The sequence below is a fragment of the Acanthopagrus latus genome, chromosome 21 (genome assembly GCF_904848185.1).
Source record: "Acanthopagrus latus isolate v.2019 chromosome 21, fAcaLat1.1, whole genome shotgun sequence".
Classification (NCBI taxonomy): Eukaryota; Metazoa; Chordata; class Actinopteri; order Spariformes; family Sparidae; genus Acanthopagrus; species Acanthopagrus latus.
Window position 1 is genome coordinate 2,132,543 of NC_051059.1, and position 19,281 is coordinate 2,151,823.

The 19,281-nt window shown below is 40.5% G+C and overlaps 1 protein-coding gene across 2 annotated transcripts; it reads right to left on the bottom strand.

The window, feature by feature from the left end:
- Positions 1-2,969: 2,969 nt before the first annotated feature.
- On the bottom strand, positions 2,970-17,419 carry cahz (carbonic anhydrase). Of its 2 annotated transcripts, none has more exons than XM_037083737.1 (8): positions 17,365-17,419; positions 11,223-11,279; positions 9,853-10,050; positions 8,521-8,639; positions 7,735-7,827; positions 7,480-7,542; positions 7,000-7,155; positions 2,970-3,311 (listed from the first exon to the last, which is right to left on the bottom strand). In XM_037083737.1, the coding sequence occupies exons 2-8, from the start codon at positions 11,254-11,256 to the stop codon at positions 3,192-3,194; spliced, it is 783 nt and encodes a 260-aa protein (XP_036939632.1). In that variant the 5' UTR covers positions 11,257-11,279; positions 17,365-17,419; the 3' UTR covers positions 2,970-3,191. The 2 variants fall into 2 exon arrangements, with proteins under 2 accessions (XP_036939632.1, XP_036939631.1); XM_037083736.1 differs by lacking the exon at positions 17,365-17,419 and adding an exon at positions 13,895-14,053.
- Positions 17,420-19,281: the final 1,862 nt, after the last annotated feature.

The following is a 19,281-nucleotide window of genomic DNA, read 5'->3' on the forward strand; positions in this document are numbered from 1 at the left end:
CATCACTCACCCCACTCATTCTCTGCCAGATCCTGGGGATGACTTTATGGTTTGATCATATAGTTATAATATTGTGTTGTATGTATTTTAAAGTCTGCATTATGTGAAGACTTACTTTGAACTGTGTTAATCATTACCCCAAATCACATCACAGCATTCAAACTCTCTCACTCAATATTTGTAATACAAAGGCAAAACTCTGCTTTTAGGTGTAAACACTGTTAAAAGGGGGTGACAGTAAGCCCTAAACTGCATCTTCAGAAGTTAAACTATGTATACTGCATGTGAAATTACAAGACCCGGCAGTGCTTTGAGCAAATGACTAACATCGGTGTGCTAAGCAAGTTCACAGTGACAGTGTTGCTGTTTTGTTGTTAAGCACATGTTTAATGTGTTAACGTACAATATGGTATTTCTGTTGCTAGAAGACTCCATCAAAACAAACCAAAACGTTTCTAAGTAATGTATGAGAAGAGAGTGGGGCAGAGTCATTGCACAGAGCTGGGAGCTAACTTTTCGAATTACAAAGTGGATTCATCTTCCCTCCTGTTTATTAACCTGACTGCAGCAGTGATCAGTGTCAGGTGCTAAATGTTCTGTAATGTTGAATGCAAACTGGAGCCGGCAGGGTAGATAGTTACAGACAATAGAAGGGAAATAGAAAAGAGAGAACCACAGTCTTTGGTGAGAGCTGAGTTCAATAAGAGGTTGACCTGAATGTTTACAATGTGGCGATTTCAGGTGAATGAACATAAATGCAATTCAACACAAATGATCCCCCTCAAACTAGCCTCACTGGTGGTGAATATATCATTAAACACCACTGTGGATAAAAATCTATCTGAGGTTATGCTTTAGCTGTATTCATGTTTTGTTTAGTCTCATTTGCCGACATCCTTCCACACTGTCTGACTCTCCCCCGGAAGTAATAACAACAGTTCAACTAAATGCATTGGCAGCATGATGGTGCAGTGGTAGCAGTGGTCCTGGCTTTGAATGCCTCGGAGGCAGGGCTTTTCTGTGTGGAGTTTGCATGTTCTCCCCCCCGTGCTTGTATAAGTTTCCTCTAAATACTCCAGTTTGCCCGACCATTAAAACATGAACATTAGGTTGATTCTCCTGTCAGTTCCCTTAACCAAGGCACTGGCTAAAATCTGGAGTTGGTCCCCAGACAAGTATGTTGTCAACAGCTCCCCTCAGATGGGTTAAATGTAGAGTATCAGTTTTACTGTGTTGTACATTGTATAATATGTGATCAGATAAAGATTAATCTTCTCCTGATACCTTGTGTAAACTTGTGGATATCTATGGTTTAAATCAGTGTTGGAAAAATTAGGGATAATCAAAGAAAACAGCTCAACAAAATAATTAACACAATTCTAGTTGTTTACTGACATTTCAATGCTGAAGAAAAAAAAAAAAATCATCAGTTAAAACATTTCACTCAAAGCTGTAAATGTCAGCCTCGTGGTGGCACTAGAGCAGCAGTAAGGAAATTGCCTTACATCAAGTATTTGTACCAATATTTATGATTTCTAAAAGATAAATCCTTAAGTTGAATGGCAACATCTTCAGTAGTTGTTGAAATGTTTCATTATGGGCCAAAGTGGTGGAACAGGAGAGCCACTAAAATCACAGTTGACCACATCACTAGCATGCAAAATTTGCAACCAAAGAAACACTCTTTGTTGAGTAATTCTGAAGTCTGACAATCAAATCAATGCTAAATGGTGAGAAAAGAGGGATGTTGGAGACATCTGTGAGTTACTAGTTTTTTTATTGATACAAATCTTCAATGACATGACAGCAATAGCATATTTTAGATGAAACACATTAAAGGCTTTCATTTGTTTCACAATAACCACACAGGATTTTTTTTAAATAACGTTAAATTTTTTATTACATTGATATAAAAGCTAAAAAGTCACATCGCGCTGGTCTCTTCTGAATACCTGCCATTGATTTCGGTTAACGACTGTAGACATTGCAGACAAAGTATATTGATTAAACGAAAACTTCAGTGACCTATGTTGATACATTAGCTTGTGTTAATGTTTAGTCATAAGTAACAGCTCTTTATAAAAATAGTCTTGTGGACAATGTATAATGCACTGTGGTGATAGGTAGTTCAGTTGTTATACTTTTATTATGAATGGATTGACACTTGCACTGTAGAGCCACTGGTAGTATGGGTTGCTAGATCCATCACCTCGACAATGCAGATGTGTCAGCTGGCTGATTTTTGAGGAGGCTTAATTTAACCAGAATGGATTGAAACCCAGCAAAGAGAAAAATACTACACATGAACATGGACATGTGAACATCATGCTGCACTACAGCCAAAACTGGGTGAGACTGTCCTTCACAATATACTGGATCCATAACATTACTTTCATGAGTCCATCATATGTCTAAAAATCTACTTGCATAGAAGTGCTCGTCAATGAGCTGTGGCCACAGTGTACCCTGAAAGATGTCAAGTTCAAACTCAGTATGAGCACTTTGTCTAAAACTGAAAAGAAAATCAGGCATCCATCAAAACATTGGTTTTCACAATCTGATCAGTTGTCTACGGCACAATTCACAAGTCAATGAAATGCACTGAAAGGAGCATTATTTTTTAATATACTAGGATAAGAATAAAACAGCAGGTGTGCTTGTCAAGTGCGGTTTATGACAGAAGGATAACTTTTACTTTTACAATATTTAAAGTTCTATTTTCAGTTAATTTTGTCTCTGACAAACATGGAATATGTAACATGTTATGGCCAAAATGAAAGATGAGGGACCAGATAGCAGGAGTAACAACTTTGCTCCACGTTTTGTCTCTTTTTACCTGTGTTAGCTAGCATGGATCACATTTTTTAGGCAACCTTTGTCTATGATTGGAAAATGTATATGCCACATAGGCATTTTATGTTTGCACACACTATGGACACTTGAAATGACAAGAATAAACAGGGCCTATGTCAAAGCGTAAAAAGTTATTTTATTCAAGATACATCCAGTTAGTCTATGTGGTAAAACGTGTAAGCTGATGGGCTTTTATCCAACTTTTCAAGTTAATGTCAACAGGGCTAATAAATGCTGAATAAGAACTGCATTTGGAGAACAATGGGGGTTAGTAGAGAAGTGGGAAAGCAGAGAAGAATAAGCAAAGGGGAGAGAAAGCTATGAAAATGAAGGGGGGTTTATCTGAAGGAGGCGCGGACCTGGCGGCCCTTCAGAGGCTGAGGAGGCCGGTAGTTGTCCACCATGCAGCACGGAGATTCTCCCTCTCCAGTGAACAGGAGGCTGCGGAACATGGCCATCTAATGAGGAAGGAGAGACAGGGAGGAAAAACGGTGTAAGATAATCAAGGTCTGACTTCTGTCGATGGAGTCACTAAAAATACCATGTGTTGTTTCCAACATATACTGTATAAGTCCATTATGACCTCCACGAGCACAGCAGGATTACCAAATGAGACAATGCTATTTAAATGATCTATTTAATGATGGTTACAGACTTAGTTAGGGAAGATGGTTTGTGTAATTGGCTCTAGCCAGCCAAGCGGCCCATATAAAATGTTGGCAGTTAAGATTCCTGCAAACCTCTGATACATTAACATGTCGTGATCCCTCGTAAAAATGTCCAGTGGTTTCACACTTAAAATGTTGAAATAGTCTTGAACTTTGGTCGGCAGCATTGCAGCCTTCTCGTCTGCAACTCCACCACCATCCTTTCTACCTCCAAATATAAATGTGTTATGTGAACAAGATATGACATATGTCACATTCATATGTCAGTTTGCAGAAATGTTTAACTGACATTATTTAATCCTGGCAACTGGGCTGATTTAAAGGCAGCTCACATCCAAATCTAAACAATGGGCTAATCCTCTCTGAACCGACTGTGTTCAGTTTGAGCTTTTTAAGAGTGAGGGTATTTCTACAAACTATGTTGCACCAGGGGATAATCGATTTATTGGTGGGAGTATGACTGATTCCATGAGTGATATGCACTGTTTCAGTGAGTTGCTACTGAACCATCATCCAGTTGACCTATTATGTCACACACCTAATGAAGAAAGCAGCAGCAAAGGTTGGGTCAGCTGCTCTCTGACAGAAGAGAGAATCTCCCAGTGAGAGTGCGTCTTTGAGGAAAGGCCAGTGCACCGTTATCGCCCTGCTGTTTATCATGGCGAACATTCAGAATACAGCATAGCTATCAGAGGGGCCATGTGTAGGGAGGGGCCGGAAAATTCACAAGAACTGACTTTTCAAATCTATGATTATGTGCTATCAACATATACATCTTTCCATTTATCCAACTTGCCTTCAAATCAAAATAAAATATTTTCACTGGTTATAAATCCATTTCTCAAATGCAAATGGAACACAGAGTGTGTGTTGCTTGGGAACCACAATGATGAACCCTACCTTTGAGCTCTTGTATCCTCAGCTGGCAAAATCAAAATGCCCTTTGATTTGTGTAAGACAAAACAGGCCAGCAACAGAGCAGAGTTCCCTCTACTACTGCTCAGGTCCTGAGACTAGAGTACACGGTAACTACCTGGGTCATGTTAAAGAATTAGCCACCAGCAGAAATGTGATATTTAATGCAATCAGCTGCTTCACTTGCTTCTGCCACATCACATCCTCCTGCTGTGTCGCTTATCTTGCCTGTGCACAGGGTGATACAATACACAGCCCTCCCAACAGTAGTATTAAGCTGGATGGAGAGTTCTACAATTGTGACAGCCTTCAATTACCTCTGCAGAACAGGCCACATCTGAGCTACTGGAACCTAGAGCACATGTTAGGGGCAAAGATCTGTCTCTCTCTGTGTGCATGTGTTTATGTGTGTGCGTGTGTGTGTGTGTGTGTGTGTGCACACACGCGAAACGACTAAAGCAGCAGTGTGGCATAAACAACAGCTCCTCTGGGAGCCATTTAGCCTTTAGCTAACTGATGAGCTTGGATTTAATTTTCCTCAGCAGGCTCACTCAGCAGTGCCAGAGAACAAAGCTGTCCTTGAGTGCATTAGTGTATTTATTTCTACATCAAGCTCAAGCGTACATCTCAGCTTTACTCAAGGAGGAGAGGTGAAGTCTGTTACCTACTGTACTATGTGGGTCATATGTCACATGAAGATACAGTGAGGCAGCATGAATTATGTAAAGAGATAGTGTGCAAACTGCACAGTGGAGATACCAGTAGCCGGTGCAATCTTGGTGAAACACAAGGCACTCGTGGCGCAGACCCACCCTGCTCTAAATTATGGTATGACTGCCTACACTCATGCCCTTGACAATGTTTGGTCCAACAACCTTTTTACCTCCTTGGACCATGCATGAGACCTCTGCCAAGGGTTAAGGTTAGTGCCTATGAGGTGATCTGAAAATCCTGTAAACAGCCAGTCCACAAAACATTTCTGTAGCTTCACAGCAAAAAAGTGTTGCATTCTCCAAAAATCGAAGTAGCTGGAGAAAACCAAAAATCAAAAATCAGCATAAAAGCTCAATACAGCTCATCAGGTGTAATCCGAGATCCCAAATTGATATAAAAGGCGTTTTTTTTACACCGATATTAAAGCTGAAACCTTAAATGTGGCTGCTAAAAGCTAAACACATGGGTGCCATTGTCATATAATGAGAACAGGAAACTGTCAGAGGCAGAGCACTGTTCATTCCTGGGAAAGCTGCACAGTGGCATATGAAACCATAAAAGTTCGACTTTGTGTGTATAAAATGACCTGGCCAGGATTTATCCCCTGGCTTGAATGGGGATAAAACAGGTTAATTGAATCACGTGGGTCTTCAAGACTTTCCAAATTGATCGAATTATGAAACGAGTCATTTCACAGGGGGTATGATGCTCAAAAAATGTCTCCATCATTTTACAGCTGCTTCCTTCACAATTTAAGCTTATGAAAAGAATTGTGCGTGGGAACCATGGCAACATGGGACAATAACACACTATGCCAAATTGGATTCAAAGTCTGGCCCTTGTAATGGCGACTTGGTAAGAGCAACCCCGTCTGAACTGGGCGCATGAGCCGAACCGCGTGTTGATGGTTAGCAAGAGCCGCTGAACATGGAGCCATTTATAAAACAGATCCCCATCTACATCAGTTGTTTAGGAGAATGCTGCAAATGTTTTACTGTACCTGACTTTACATCTGCATGAGGGTGAGTAGATGATGACTGAATTCTTTAATTTTTGGGTGAACTGTTTCTTCACTTCAGCAGTAATTGACAGGCTGTTTCTTTTTTTCTCTCTCTGATTCCCTGATGTCTTTTATCTTACTTTAAGCTGAATACTTGAACTGAACCGGCTTCAACTGGAGAATCCAGAAGCAGTCACACCAGACTACATGATTGGAACCACAAACCACTAGTTGGGCTGCCAAGAGAAATGTCTGTATTTAGGACTGCCACAACTACACATAGGCTCTTTGAGCATGTTAATGCACATAGACACACTTGCACTGAAACACCCGTACCCATATGATGTTCCAGCTATACTTGAATCATATCTAGTGTGTAATCGAGCTGTGGCTTCACTTCAGTTGATTGGCTCTTGAGCTTAAGTACTTTCAGTATTACATTTATTTGTACATGTATTTTGTTGTACAGATCAGACCAACCTTCCTATCTAAATACAGCGATAGCTAAAACAAATGTCACTGTGGCCTCAAGTAGTTCAAGGGCTTTTGTCCTTATCCTTCTACAGGTAAAATGTACTGTTCCAGCCACAGGGCTTTCATGTTTGCTTGCTCTATTTTGTTGTCATCAGTCTTCACGATATCACCAATAAACAGAGATGACAGTATTTTTGACAGTGAGCAAATCCTTCAAATACGTACCTGACACATTTACATCTCACACAATGAAGCTCCACAGCCATGCTTTCACTTCAGCTGCTTGTGCTTTACCAAATGTTGGTGTGTTTTTTCTTACTCAGTTTGATTTTATTTAGGTAAAGCAAGTTGTTATATGTGAAGCAAGCTGAGTACCTGTGCGGGGCTGACACTGATTGGCTCCTTAAGGACGATCCAGGTGACACTCTCCAACAGGGGAGGTGTGGTCAGAGAGCCATCATAGGTCCAATAATCCAGAGAAGCAGGAAGGAGAGTCTTTGGGTCAAAGTTATCAAAGGTCGACTGTTTTCCCTGGAACAACCGAATAGAGGAAAGATGGAAAGAAAGCAGTTGTTTCTCATTGTAAACCATGATGATGGAGTTGTTAGTTTCCTAAGCTTCCTAAGCAGAGAAAAAAAGCTCCACTTCTAAAGAACACTTATGAAGGCTGAATTCATGTGTCAAGTTCTCACTAACATTTACAGAGGGGCAATGGAGAGTATGTTGACTGGAAACATGACAAACTGGCATGAACATCAATGGTGCCCATCGACAGAGCATCAGTGATGGCAGTGAAGTGACATGTTCACCCTGCTATCACCTGACTTTTGATACAGAAGTTGTTGAAGTTGTTACCTTAGTCTTGATGGCATCCAAGGAATCCAAAACTTTCTGAATCCTGGGGTTGGCAGCACCAATCTAAAGCACAATACAGATGCACATGTTATTTAATTTGTAACACATTTTTTTTTCCAAATACAGTTTTCATTATTTGGCATTTCTTTTAACCTCACATAGTTCTGTGCAGGGCATGAAAACTTAAAGCACCTTCCCACATCTAGTGCAGTCACAGACAGATGGATTGTTAGTGATCTGTCACTAATGACTCACCTTGAGAAAGACTCCAACCACAGCGAGTCCATCAGGCTGACTGGCCGCCTCTTCAAAGCTCGGGTACTTAGTGTTCCAGTGCACCAGGTGAAGCTAACAAGGAAGAGAGGCCAAATTTTACATCTTAACCAAAACCTAACATGAGAAACAGTGTGGATATTTTACATACAATGACACTGGATCTGAAGAGGCAGTCAGTTGCAATTGTTTAAGTAGGGCTTTATCTTTCCTGCTGATTTAATCACTTCATGACAAGGCGAGAAATCCACTTGTCGTGCAGGGGTGGGGATCCTCCTTGACCGAAGATCCCCTCCACTAAAGAAAATCTCGAATTTTGTCTTACGCTTAATAGTTATTTGGCTATGGTGCTTTAAAAATCATATATTTAGCAATTCTATGGGTTTATCAGATTTAACTATAATGACTATCCAAATAATGTTAATAGATCAACTACACAGTATTTATTATCCATTTAGTATTATAAGCATCAGTTGACACTTTATATTTGTTTAATAAATGGTTTATTAAGCATTTCATTGTCTGCTAACAGTTACATAACTATTAACTGATGTTTAATTCATTATAAAGTTATTAATGATTGTTATTATAAAGTGCCATTAAGAACAAATTTGTTACGTTCTAGAATTGTTTTTTTTAAATCAAAAGTCTATTGTCAAAGACAGGGCAAAGCCAAACATTAACACCATAACATGTATTGAGGATCTGTATGTGGTAGTTGTAAACATCTTTAAATCCACGTTCAGGTAACTATAGCAGCTTCAGTACCTCACAGGGGAACTTGATGCCATTGACAGTGTGCTCAGAGCCTCGGTCGTCACTGGCTCCCCAGTGGAAATGGAACTGCCTCAAACGGTATGTTCCAGAAATAGGACCTCCGGTCAGGGCTGGTTGGGTCACAACAACAGAATCCTTACAGATATACTCAGGAATTAATGCTGTTCAGCAAGCCTTACAATATCTAACATCTTTCATACATGATTGGTATGATTCAACTTTCAAAATCAGCAATGCAGTTTAGATTCCACTTCGCAACAGCTAGCAATGACACCAGAATTTCTTCAGATTTTGCCTACTTTAGTTGTTATTAAGTAAATCTGTAGTAGTCAATTACATGCACATTATCACAGACAATTTTTCATTGTAATGCCTTTACTATTTACATTTAATTCAAAATGTTATCCTTTTGTTGCTGCAGACTGATTCCCTCTAATAAATCAGAATGCCTTCATAAGTTTTCTTAGTTGCAGAATACAGAGAACCATGTTCTGTCCTCTGTTAGCGAAACACTAGACTTTAAGGTTGAAAGGATGGCTACAGCCTTCAAAGAAAAAACAAAACATTGTGTATGTGTCATATCACACATTACACATACTGCATATAATTGTTTTGATAAATAAATCCAAAGTTCAACATATTCGTGCTACATTGCCTTACTGGGATTTGTGTTAATATAATAATATACTACATGTGTGATTTATTACAGGAGACTTAATAACCTATTTGAAATCCATTACTTTTATAAGCACATCATGAATAATAAGCGCTTAAATAACACATAGTGTTTATGTAGAAGTTGTCTAACTTTATATGTAATAATTGACTTAACACATAAAGTTTAGGTCGACATCTGCATTCTTCTCAACATTACAGACAAACGTGCATTAAATAGGACACTTTGATAACACTGAATTTATGTAAATAAAATGAGATTGATATTTTTTAAATCACTCACTTAACTAATTAACTTAGAAAGTGTACATTTTATAAATTGTTTCTTCATAAATAAAGGCTACTTTCAGATGTATTTATTTAATCCAGACTGCTTTTGATGCTTTGCATTGCTGGAGTAATGTTGAATAAACAGTGTCAGCGCAGCGTAGTGAGACGGTGCAGATGTCCTGTTGACCTTCAGATAACGATGAGGCTTATCAGGGTGGACTGACATCATCAGAGGCTCTTATCTGCTACAGTCAGTGAATACAGCAGGGTGGAGGCATAAACAAGACAGCCAGATAAACTTTACCAAAAGTAATTCTGAAACATAAATTCTATTCTATTCTATGAATATTTGCCTTTTAATCAAAAATACATGCTTACTGGAACTATCTGTGTCATCCACAAAGTCCACCTGGAAGGAGTGTCCGTTGTTGAGAATGCCCTTAGAGTTGGAGGGGTCATATATCAGCTTGAGAGCCTTCAGAGAGGAGTCATATTGGATCTCATTTGGGACAATATTGATAGGAGACTGCCGGGGCCCGTTGGCTACAGGATACTCATCTCCCCATTTGTCAGGTCCTACAAATACATATTCAAATGATAAAAAGTATATGTTAATACCACTCTGGGTGTTCCGTTACATTCTATTATTTTCTATGCATTGAGCACTAAAGGTTTTATGACTAAAAATTCTAATTTCCCTTTTTCATCCCCTCACTTATGTTGTGTTGCTCGCTGTCATATCAAGTGTAAAGAAGTATTCAGATACTTCACATGATACCATAACAGAAAAATAGTAAGGTAACACTTTTTTAACCATAATTAATAAATGAACATTTATAGTTTATTAAACCATACTTAATATTTGACTGTTAAACCATAAAAAAATGTATTAAACAACTGCTTATTGTAAAGTTGCAAGAGGCTTTAGCAACCTTTACAACTGCTTAAAAACTGGATTACATACACTATCTACTCAGTTTTACTTAGCAGCAGTGTGATATTCAAATTAGATACTTTGAATAAAAAGAAAAAAACAGTAACAACAACAACAAAAACTTGCTGGAAGGAAGTAAAAGTACAGAAATATTTTCAGAAACATATACTGAAAGTAGGAAAAGTTCATGCAATCACTATGCAGATTGTCCTTTGTAGTATTACTGCCTCCTATTAAATTATTTAAAAAAAAAACAAAACAAAACAAAAAAACCCAACCTAACGATATGAAGTAAAATATAAGTATAGAAGTGCAAGTAAAGTGCAAGTATCTCACATTTTAACACGGAATATAATCTGTTCTGTTGACTTCTCAGAAGCTATTTTCAGATCATTCACATGATGCTTCAATTAAATATTTATAATGCATATAATCCATTAATACTGAAGGGAAACATTAACAAATGCCTACACCGATGCATTAATGCTGCATCTTAATGCTGGAGCCAGTCCAGAAGTTTGCCATGTGTTTTATGTGTAGCTTCGGACCGGGCTGCAGACAACAGAACACTCTGCTGTAATTTAAAAGATGCAATGTTTCCTGTTTAATGCAGTGGAGTCCACCAGAAACTGAGTGGATCTGTTAAGTGATCCTAAAGTTAAGTAGCAGCCTGCTGTGGTGAAGATTATTTAATGACAGTGTTACTGAGAAGTGATCAATCAGTGACTACAGCAGCCCATACTGACTGCACAGTGTGGCAGCTTGTTCTGGACCTGTTACATAGAAACCGGGCTGGATGCTGTGAGCTCCTCACCGTTTGTCGGTCCGTATCCCCATCCGTGAGACATAGCTGCTGCTTCTGTATGCTATCCTGAAAACACAAAGGAAGGGTTAATCCAAGTCAGTTTGCAGATCGAAAAGCTGCAGGAGAGGCAGATGACGATGATGTGTTGACAGACAGCCGCTGGTCGGCGTTATATAGGCTGTGTCGGTCCTCACAGCGGTGGGTTTGGCTTGCCGGTCCTTCAGCGGGCCGGTCAGTCAGGAGGACAGTGCAGACTGCCATCCAGAGATGCGATAGTGGTGTCCACCTCTCCTCCCCTCCGCTGCCTCCCTGCCCTCCAGTTCCCCTTTTTATTCTGAGATTTTTGAAGAGATGCGGGGGTGACTTCGAGCCCGCAGTCTATCCTCTCCCTCTCCTAGCAGAGATGGATTAGTCCCTGATGCGTGCACATTACCTTCACACATCCATCCTATCCATCCTCACACCCCGCGCTGCTCTCACGTCTGTTCCGGGATCAGTGCGGTTTCAGAGTCTTGAGCTTCATCGCTGTGAGGATTTCTAGCGCAATATCCTGAAATCCACATTTTCTTTTCACCTCTTGCCAGCCTTCATTCATCGCGGCTCTGCATAAGGCACGGGATGTGCATGCCTGTGGCTCACTGCAGGGCCGTGCCAAGCCTTTCTGGGGTCTGAAGCAGAGCCGTCAAACCCACCAATCATGACGTTCAGTGTACTAACATTTGGCTGAATATTATTTATGTTTTTCCCTGTCAAAAATCGGTTTAAGTACACACACACACACACACACGCACGCACACACGCACACTACTACATCATTAGTAGGACCAGTGTAAAAAATCAGGACCCTTCTTTTCAGTGAGCTAGCATCTGTCATAACTTAAGCCGTGAAATCAGAAAGCACAGATAATAACACAAAATACTGGTGGAGTCAGAAGAACGCACAGGTTCAAATGATGTTCCTGCTGATGTCTGTCTTGGGTAATTTCACTATAAAATGTACTCTGTTCTCTCAGAGTAATGTTAAACAAAATGAGACACTTTCTCCACTATTCCGTATCCAGTTGATTGTATCCATGGTGACAGAACAGTAACCGTTAGCAGCTCATACTCTCCTTGACCCATTCAAGTACAAATGTTTATCACTTGAAAAACAATTTAATACAGTGTTGTTGGGACCGTCAACATGGTTCTGACATCAGAGCGGCAGGCATAGGACAGTGCGTTGAACCTAACGTCCAGTAGGTTGCGCCTGCTTAACACAGTGCCCGACTGATTTGACAAGTACCATCTCCCATTGTCTGAGAGCACCTGAATGCATCGTCAGTTCCGCAAAGATCGGATGAACGGAGAAAATCAAGAGCAACTGCTCGCGCGTTCAACGTCTGTCCCAGAGCTACGTGTTGCTGGAAGCTTCAGCCGTTACTCAAAGGAGGCAACCAGACGTTTGGATTTCAACCGTCAACGGCTGCAGTGTTTCACCTCGCTGGACGAGTCAAACTTGACCATGTTAGCAAAAACACCCCGGATCCAGAATAGTAACGTTAGCTGTCCAACCAACCTCTTTCATCGCCTGCAGAAGGAGGATTTTCCCTCAGAAATCGCCCCCTTTGCCCGTTTTCTTAATGCCCATGTCGACCAGGCTGTTTTAACAGCCAAAGCAGGATGCTTTAATCCACCTCTCTCTCTCTCTCAACCCACATTTCATGAGTGACTCCTTGGAGACTTATAATAATAATAATAATAATAATAATAATAATAATAATAATAATAATAATAAACGTGTGGATAATAACCTAACTATAAAATGTCATATATATATATATATATATATATATATATATATATATATATATATATATATATATATATATACATATGTATGTATGTCTCGTTTAGTACTCCTCTGCAAATGACAGTTGGGGATCAAAAGAAGAATTAAAGGCATGGCAACTGTTAGCACTCCCAAATTACAAGATTTGCGCCCAACAGTTGAGGCCTTGAAACTCCACACTGTGCACAGGTGGTTTTCAGTAAACCAACTGACATTTACCGGCAGTTAATTTTGTTCATTTATTCCACTGAAAGTATATTTTTTTCAAAAACAGCTTTTCAAATGCAATGAATTCACTGCTGTAATACAAGGCTGTTTCCCAGCTGAAACTATGGGCGTTCTACTATTGGACTATACAATTTACAAAGTGGTACTGCAGGACACAACAGGCAGGGCTAGCTGGTTAGCATGCTAACCTCGTTAGATGTCTCTGCAACAGTTTTTTTTTTTTTCACTTTCCTCACTAACTGCAGGTTAAATTCAATGTTTTACACTTAATGATTCCCATTTCATTCAAAAAGCGCTTTTGAAGATGCTGTTGATGACTTGTTATATTGTGTATTTGAGTAAGAATTAACTGCTAATAATTACATTTCCAAGGCAAGGAATCATCAGCTTCATGTTCTCTTTTCACTAAACATTACATTTGTTCAAAGCCACTCTCAACAAACTCATGCCATCAGAATATTCAGACAGAAACCATGATGTGTGATCTCTTGTTCATTAGTAGGGCCAGTGTAAAAAATCAGGACCCTTCTTTTCAGTGAGCTAGCATCTGTCATAACTTAAGCCGTGAAACCAGAAAGCACAGATAATAACACAAAATACTGGTGGATTCAGTAGGACTCACTCTTTCAAATGAAGTTTCCGCTGATGTCCGTCGTGAGTAATTTCACTGTATGTAATCTGTTCTCTCAGAGTAACGTTAAACAAAATGAGACACTTTCTCCACTATTCCGTATCCAGTTGATTGTATCCATGGTAACAGAACAGTAACCGTTAGCAGCTCATACTCTCCTTGACCCATTCAAGTACAAATGTTTATCACTTGAAAAACAATTTAATACAGTGTTGTTGGGACCGTCAACACGGTTCTGACATCAGAGCGACCTGCGTGTAGCCCACAGCTCTCAATGCGGGCTCATTTGCACTAACAAAGCCTGATAGGCATAGGACAGTGCGTCGACGCTAACGTCCAGTAAGTTGCGCCTGCTTGACAAAGTCCGTCCTGTTTTGACAGGTCCAATCTCCCATTGTCTGTGAGCACCTGAATGCATCGTCAGTTCCGCGAAGATCGGATGAACGGAGAAAATCAAGAGCAACTGCTCGCGCGTTCAACGTCTGTCCCAGAACTACGTGTTGCTGGAAGCTTCAGCCGTTACTCAAAGGAGGCAACCAGACGTTTGGATTTCAACCGCCAACGGCTGCAGTGTTTCACCTCGCTGGACGAGTCAAACTTGACCATGTTAGCAAACACACTCCGGATCCAGAATAGTAACGTTAGCTGTCCAACCAGCCTCTTTCATCGCCTGCAGAGGGAGGATTTTCCCTCAGAAATCGCCCGCTTTGCCCGTTTTCTTAATGCCCATGTCGACCAGGCTGTTTTAACAGCCAAAGCAGGATGCTTTAATCCACCTCTCTCTCTCTCTCAACCTACAAATCACAAGGGACTCCTTGGAGACTTAATACTACTGCTACTACTACTACTACTACTACTACTACTACTACTACTACTACTACTAATAATAATAATAATAATAAACATGTGGATAATAACCTAGCTATAACGTTTCATATATGTATGCCTCCTTTAGTACTCCTCTGCAAATGACAGTTGGGGATTGAAAGAAGAATTAAAGGCATGGCAACTGTTAGCACTCCCAGATTACAAGATTTGCGCCCAAATTTTGAGGCCTTGAAACTCCACACTGTGCACAGGTGGTTTTCAACTGACATTTAGTTAATTTTTTTCATTTATTCCACTGAAAGTATATATCTTTTTCAAAAACAGCTTTTCAAATACAATGAATTCACTGCTGTAATACAAGGCTGTTTCCCAGCTGAAACTATGGGCGTTCTACTATTTGGCTATACAATTTACAAAGTGGTACTGCAGGACACAACAGGCAGGGCTAGCTGGTTAGCATGCTAACCTCGTTTGACTCTACAACAGTTTTTTTTTTTTCACTTTCCTCACTGACTGTAGGATAATTTCAATGTTTTAAACTTAATTATTCCCATTTCATTCAAAAAGCGCTTTTGAAGATGCTATTGATGACTTGTTATATTGTGTATTTGAGTAAGAATTAACTTCTAATCATTAAATTTTCAAGTCAAGGAATCATCAGCTTCATGTTCTCTTTTCACTAAACATTACATTTGTTCAAAGCCACTCTCAACAAACTCATGCCATCAGAATATTCAGACAGAAACCATGATGCGTGATCTCTTGTTCATTAGTAGGGCCAGTGTAAAAAATCAGGACCCTTCTTTTCAGTGAGCTAGCATCTGTCATAACTTAAGCCGTGAAACCAGAAAGCACAGATAATAACACAAAATACTGGTGGATTCAGTAGGACTCACTCTTTCAAATGAAGTTTCCGCTGATGTCCGTCGTGAGTAATTTCACTGTATGTAATCTGTTCTCTCAGAGTAACGTTAAACAAAATGAGACACTTTCTCCACTATTCCGGTATCCAGTTGATTGTATCCATGGTAACAGAACAGTAACCGTTAGCAGCTCATACTCTCCTTGACCCATTCAAGTACAAATGTTTATCACTTGAAAAACAATTTAATACAGTGTTGTTGGGACCGTCAACATGGTTCTGACATCAGAGCGACCTGCGTGTAGCCCACAGCTCTCAATGCGGGCTCATTTGCACTAACAAAGCCTGATAGGCATAGGACAGTGCGTCGACGCTAACGTCCAGTAAGTTGCGCCTGCTTGACAAAGTCCGTCCTGTTTTGACAGGTCCAATCTCCCATTGTCTGTGAGCACCTGAATGCATCGTCAGTTCCGCGAAGATCGGATGAACGGAGAAAATCAAGAGCAACTGCTCGCGCGTTCAACGTCTGTCCCAGAACTACGTGTTGCTGGAAGCTTCAGCCGTTACTCAAAGGAGGCAACCAGACGTTTGGATTTCAACCGCCAACGGCTGCAGTGTTTCACCTCGCTGGACGAGTCAAACTTGACCATGTTAGCAAACACACTCCGGATCCAGAATAGTAACGTTAGCTGTCCAACCAGCCTCTTTCATCGCCTGCAGAAGGAGGATTTTCCCTCAGAAATCGCCCGCTTTGCCCGTTTTCTTAATGCCCATGTCGACCAGGCTGTTTTAACAGCCAAAGCAGGATGCTTTAATCCACCTCTCTCTCTCTCTCAACCTACAAATCACAAGGGACTCCTTGGAGACTTAATACTACTGCTACTACTACTACTACTACTACTACTACTAATAATAATAATAATAATAATAATAATAATAATAATAATAAACATGTGGATAATAACCTAGCTATAACGTTTCATATATGTATGCCTCCTTTAGTACTCCTCTGCAAATGACAGTTGGGGATTGAAAGAAGAATTAAAGGCATGGCAACTGTTAGCACTCCCAGATTACAAGATTTGCGCCCAAATTTTGAGGCCTTGAAACTCCACACTGTGCACAGGTGGTTTTCAACTGACATTTAGTTAATTTTTTTCATTTATTCCACTGAAAGTATATATCTTTTTCAAAAACAGCTTTTCAAATACAATGAATTCACTGCTGTAATACAAGGCTGTTTCCCAGCTGAAACTATGGGCGTTCTACTATTTGGCTATACAATTTACAAAGTGGTACTGCAGGACACAACAGGCAGGGCTAGCTGGTTAGCATGCTAACCTCGTTTGACTCTACAACAGTTTTTTTTTTTTCACTTTCCTCACTGACTGTAGGATAATTTCAATGTTTTAAACTTAATTATTCCCATTTCATTCAAAAAGCGCTTTTGAAGATGCTATTGATGACTTGTTATATTGTGTATTTGAGTAAGAATTAACTTCTAATCATTAAATTTTCAAGTCAAGGAATCATCAGCTTCATGTTCTCTTTTCACTAAACATTACATTTGTTCAAAGCCACTCTCAACAAACTCATGCCATCAGAATATTCAGACAGAAACCATGATGCGTGATCTCTTGTTCATTAGTAGGGCCAGTGTAAAAAATCAGGACCCTTCTTTTCAGTGAGCTAGCATCTGTCATAACTTAAGCCGTGAAACCAGAAAGCACAGATAATAACACAAAATACTGGTGGATTCAGTAGGACTCACTCTTTCAAATGAAGTTTCCGCTGATGTCCGTCGTGAGTAATTTCACTGTATGTAATCTGTTCTCTCAGAGTAACGTTAAACAAAATGAGACACTTTCTCCACTATTCCGGTATCCAGTTGATTGTATCCATGGTAACAGAACATTAACCGTTAGCAGCTCATACTCTCCTTGACCCATTCAAGTACAAATGTTTATCACTTGAAAAACAATTTAATACAGTGTTGTTGTGACCGTCAACATGGTTCTGACATCAGAGCGACCTGCGTGTAGCCTACAGCTCTCAATGCGGGCTCATTTGCACTAACAAAGCCTGATCGGCATAGGACAGTGCGTCGACGCTAACGTCCAGTAAGTTGCGCCTGCTTGACAAAGTCCGTCCTGTTTTGACAGGTCCCATCTCCCACTGTCTGAGAGCACCTGAATGCATCGTCAGTTCCGCAAAGATCGGATGAACGGAGAAAATCAAGAGCAACTGCTCGCGCGTTCAACGTCTGTCCCAGAACTACGTGTTGCTGGAAGCTTCAGCCGTTACTCAAAGGAGGCAACCAGACGTTTGGATTTCAACCGCCAACGGCTGCAGTGTTTCACCTCGCTGGACGAGTCAAACTTGACCATGTTAGCAAACACACTCCGGATCCAGAATAGTAACGTTAGCTGTCCAACCAGCCTCTTTCATCGCCTGCAGAGGGAGCATTTTCCCTCAGAAATCGCCCCCTTTGCCCGTTTTCTTAATGCCCATGTCGACCAGCCTGTTTTAACAGCCAAAGCAGGATGCTTTAATCCACCTCTCTCTCTCTCTCAACCCACATGAACACATACACACACATTAAGGGTTATGCAGACACATATACATCCTATGAGTGAATCCTTGGAGAATTATGGTTAATAACCTAGCTATAACAGTTGACATGTGTGCCTTGTGGGAACCCCCTGTCAGATGTATACCTTGTGGCGCACATGAAGCCAACGGTGTTGTAACCATCGCTGCTGTTCAAATCCCGCGCGTTTGTTCCATAGGCGACGTATTCATGTCAACCATTTTTTCATGATTCAGGAAACCAGTGCTGTGTTCCAACATCCATCCTTCCCGTATTTACTATACTTAATTTGAGTACTTACTTTTTAAATGACTACTGAGACGACAGTGTCTGCAGCGGAGCCATATTGCAGGATTGTAGGATTGTAATTGGTAAAAATTAAAGTCGCAGATGTCTTTTGTTCACTGTTCAAAGTGGGATGTTTCTGGCGGGTGACGAGCCGCGGCAGTTGTCGCGAACATAATTTCCGGTAAGGGCACCACAGAGTATTACATTTGGAACAACACTCACCAGCTGAAATCTGTGTACTTAGCAAGTGCGGATAGTGTACATGGAAGCACGAATATCGGAACACAGCACTGAATCATAACCTCCAAATTCGCGTGTTCGCGCGTGACTTCTCCAAATCACATCCAGCCAGTGTTATAGTCTTGAGAACATGACTTGCCCAAGTCGTATGTTTTTTTGTTTTTGTAGTCCACAGAACACTTTGTGACGTTGCCAGCCAAGAGATCATGACCGCCACTTTGGCTCTCCGCCATCATTCTGTGACTCCGTCCGCCATTTTGGCTTTTTCCTTGTCCCGCTGAGACACACACACACACAGACACTGATGTTTTTAGATGCACCTTTCTTTAGGTGCTGTATGGTTTAGCAGACGCTCTGCTTCCCTGTTGGTGCTATGTGCTGCTTCTCTATGCAGGGGAGAGCTGACCAGATGAGAACCTCATATAACCCTTTAATCCTAACCGTTCAATAGACAGTACAGTGAATGCTATGGTGGCTGAAGCGCTTGGCAAGCAATCTTTATCATCATCGACACCAGCCCCTCATGGCAGACAGCCCATCAAAGAAAAGACGTGACAGAGACAGGCAGAG

What these genes read in the sequence shown, in the direction of transcription:
- cahz (XM_037083737.1), bottom strand. Translation starts at nt 11,256, where the DNA reads ATGTCTCACGGATGGGGATACGGACCGACAAACG. An exon ending in GCATCAAGTTCCCCTGTGAG is followed by an intron (nt 7,828 to 8,520) that starts GTACTGAAGCTG and finishes CTTCCTTGTTAG; the next exon opens with CTTCACCTGGTGCACTGGAA. An exon ending in TGGATGCCATCAAGACTAAG is followed by an intron (nt 7,156 to 7,479) that starts GTAACAACTTCA and finishes CGGTTGTTCCAG; the next exon opens with GGAAAACAGTCGACCTTTGA.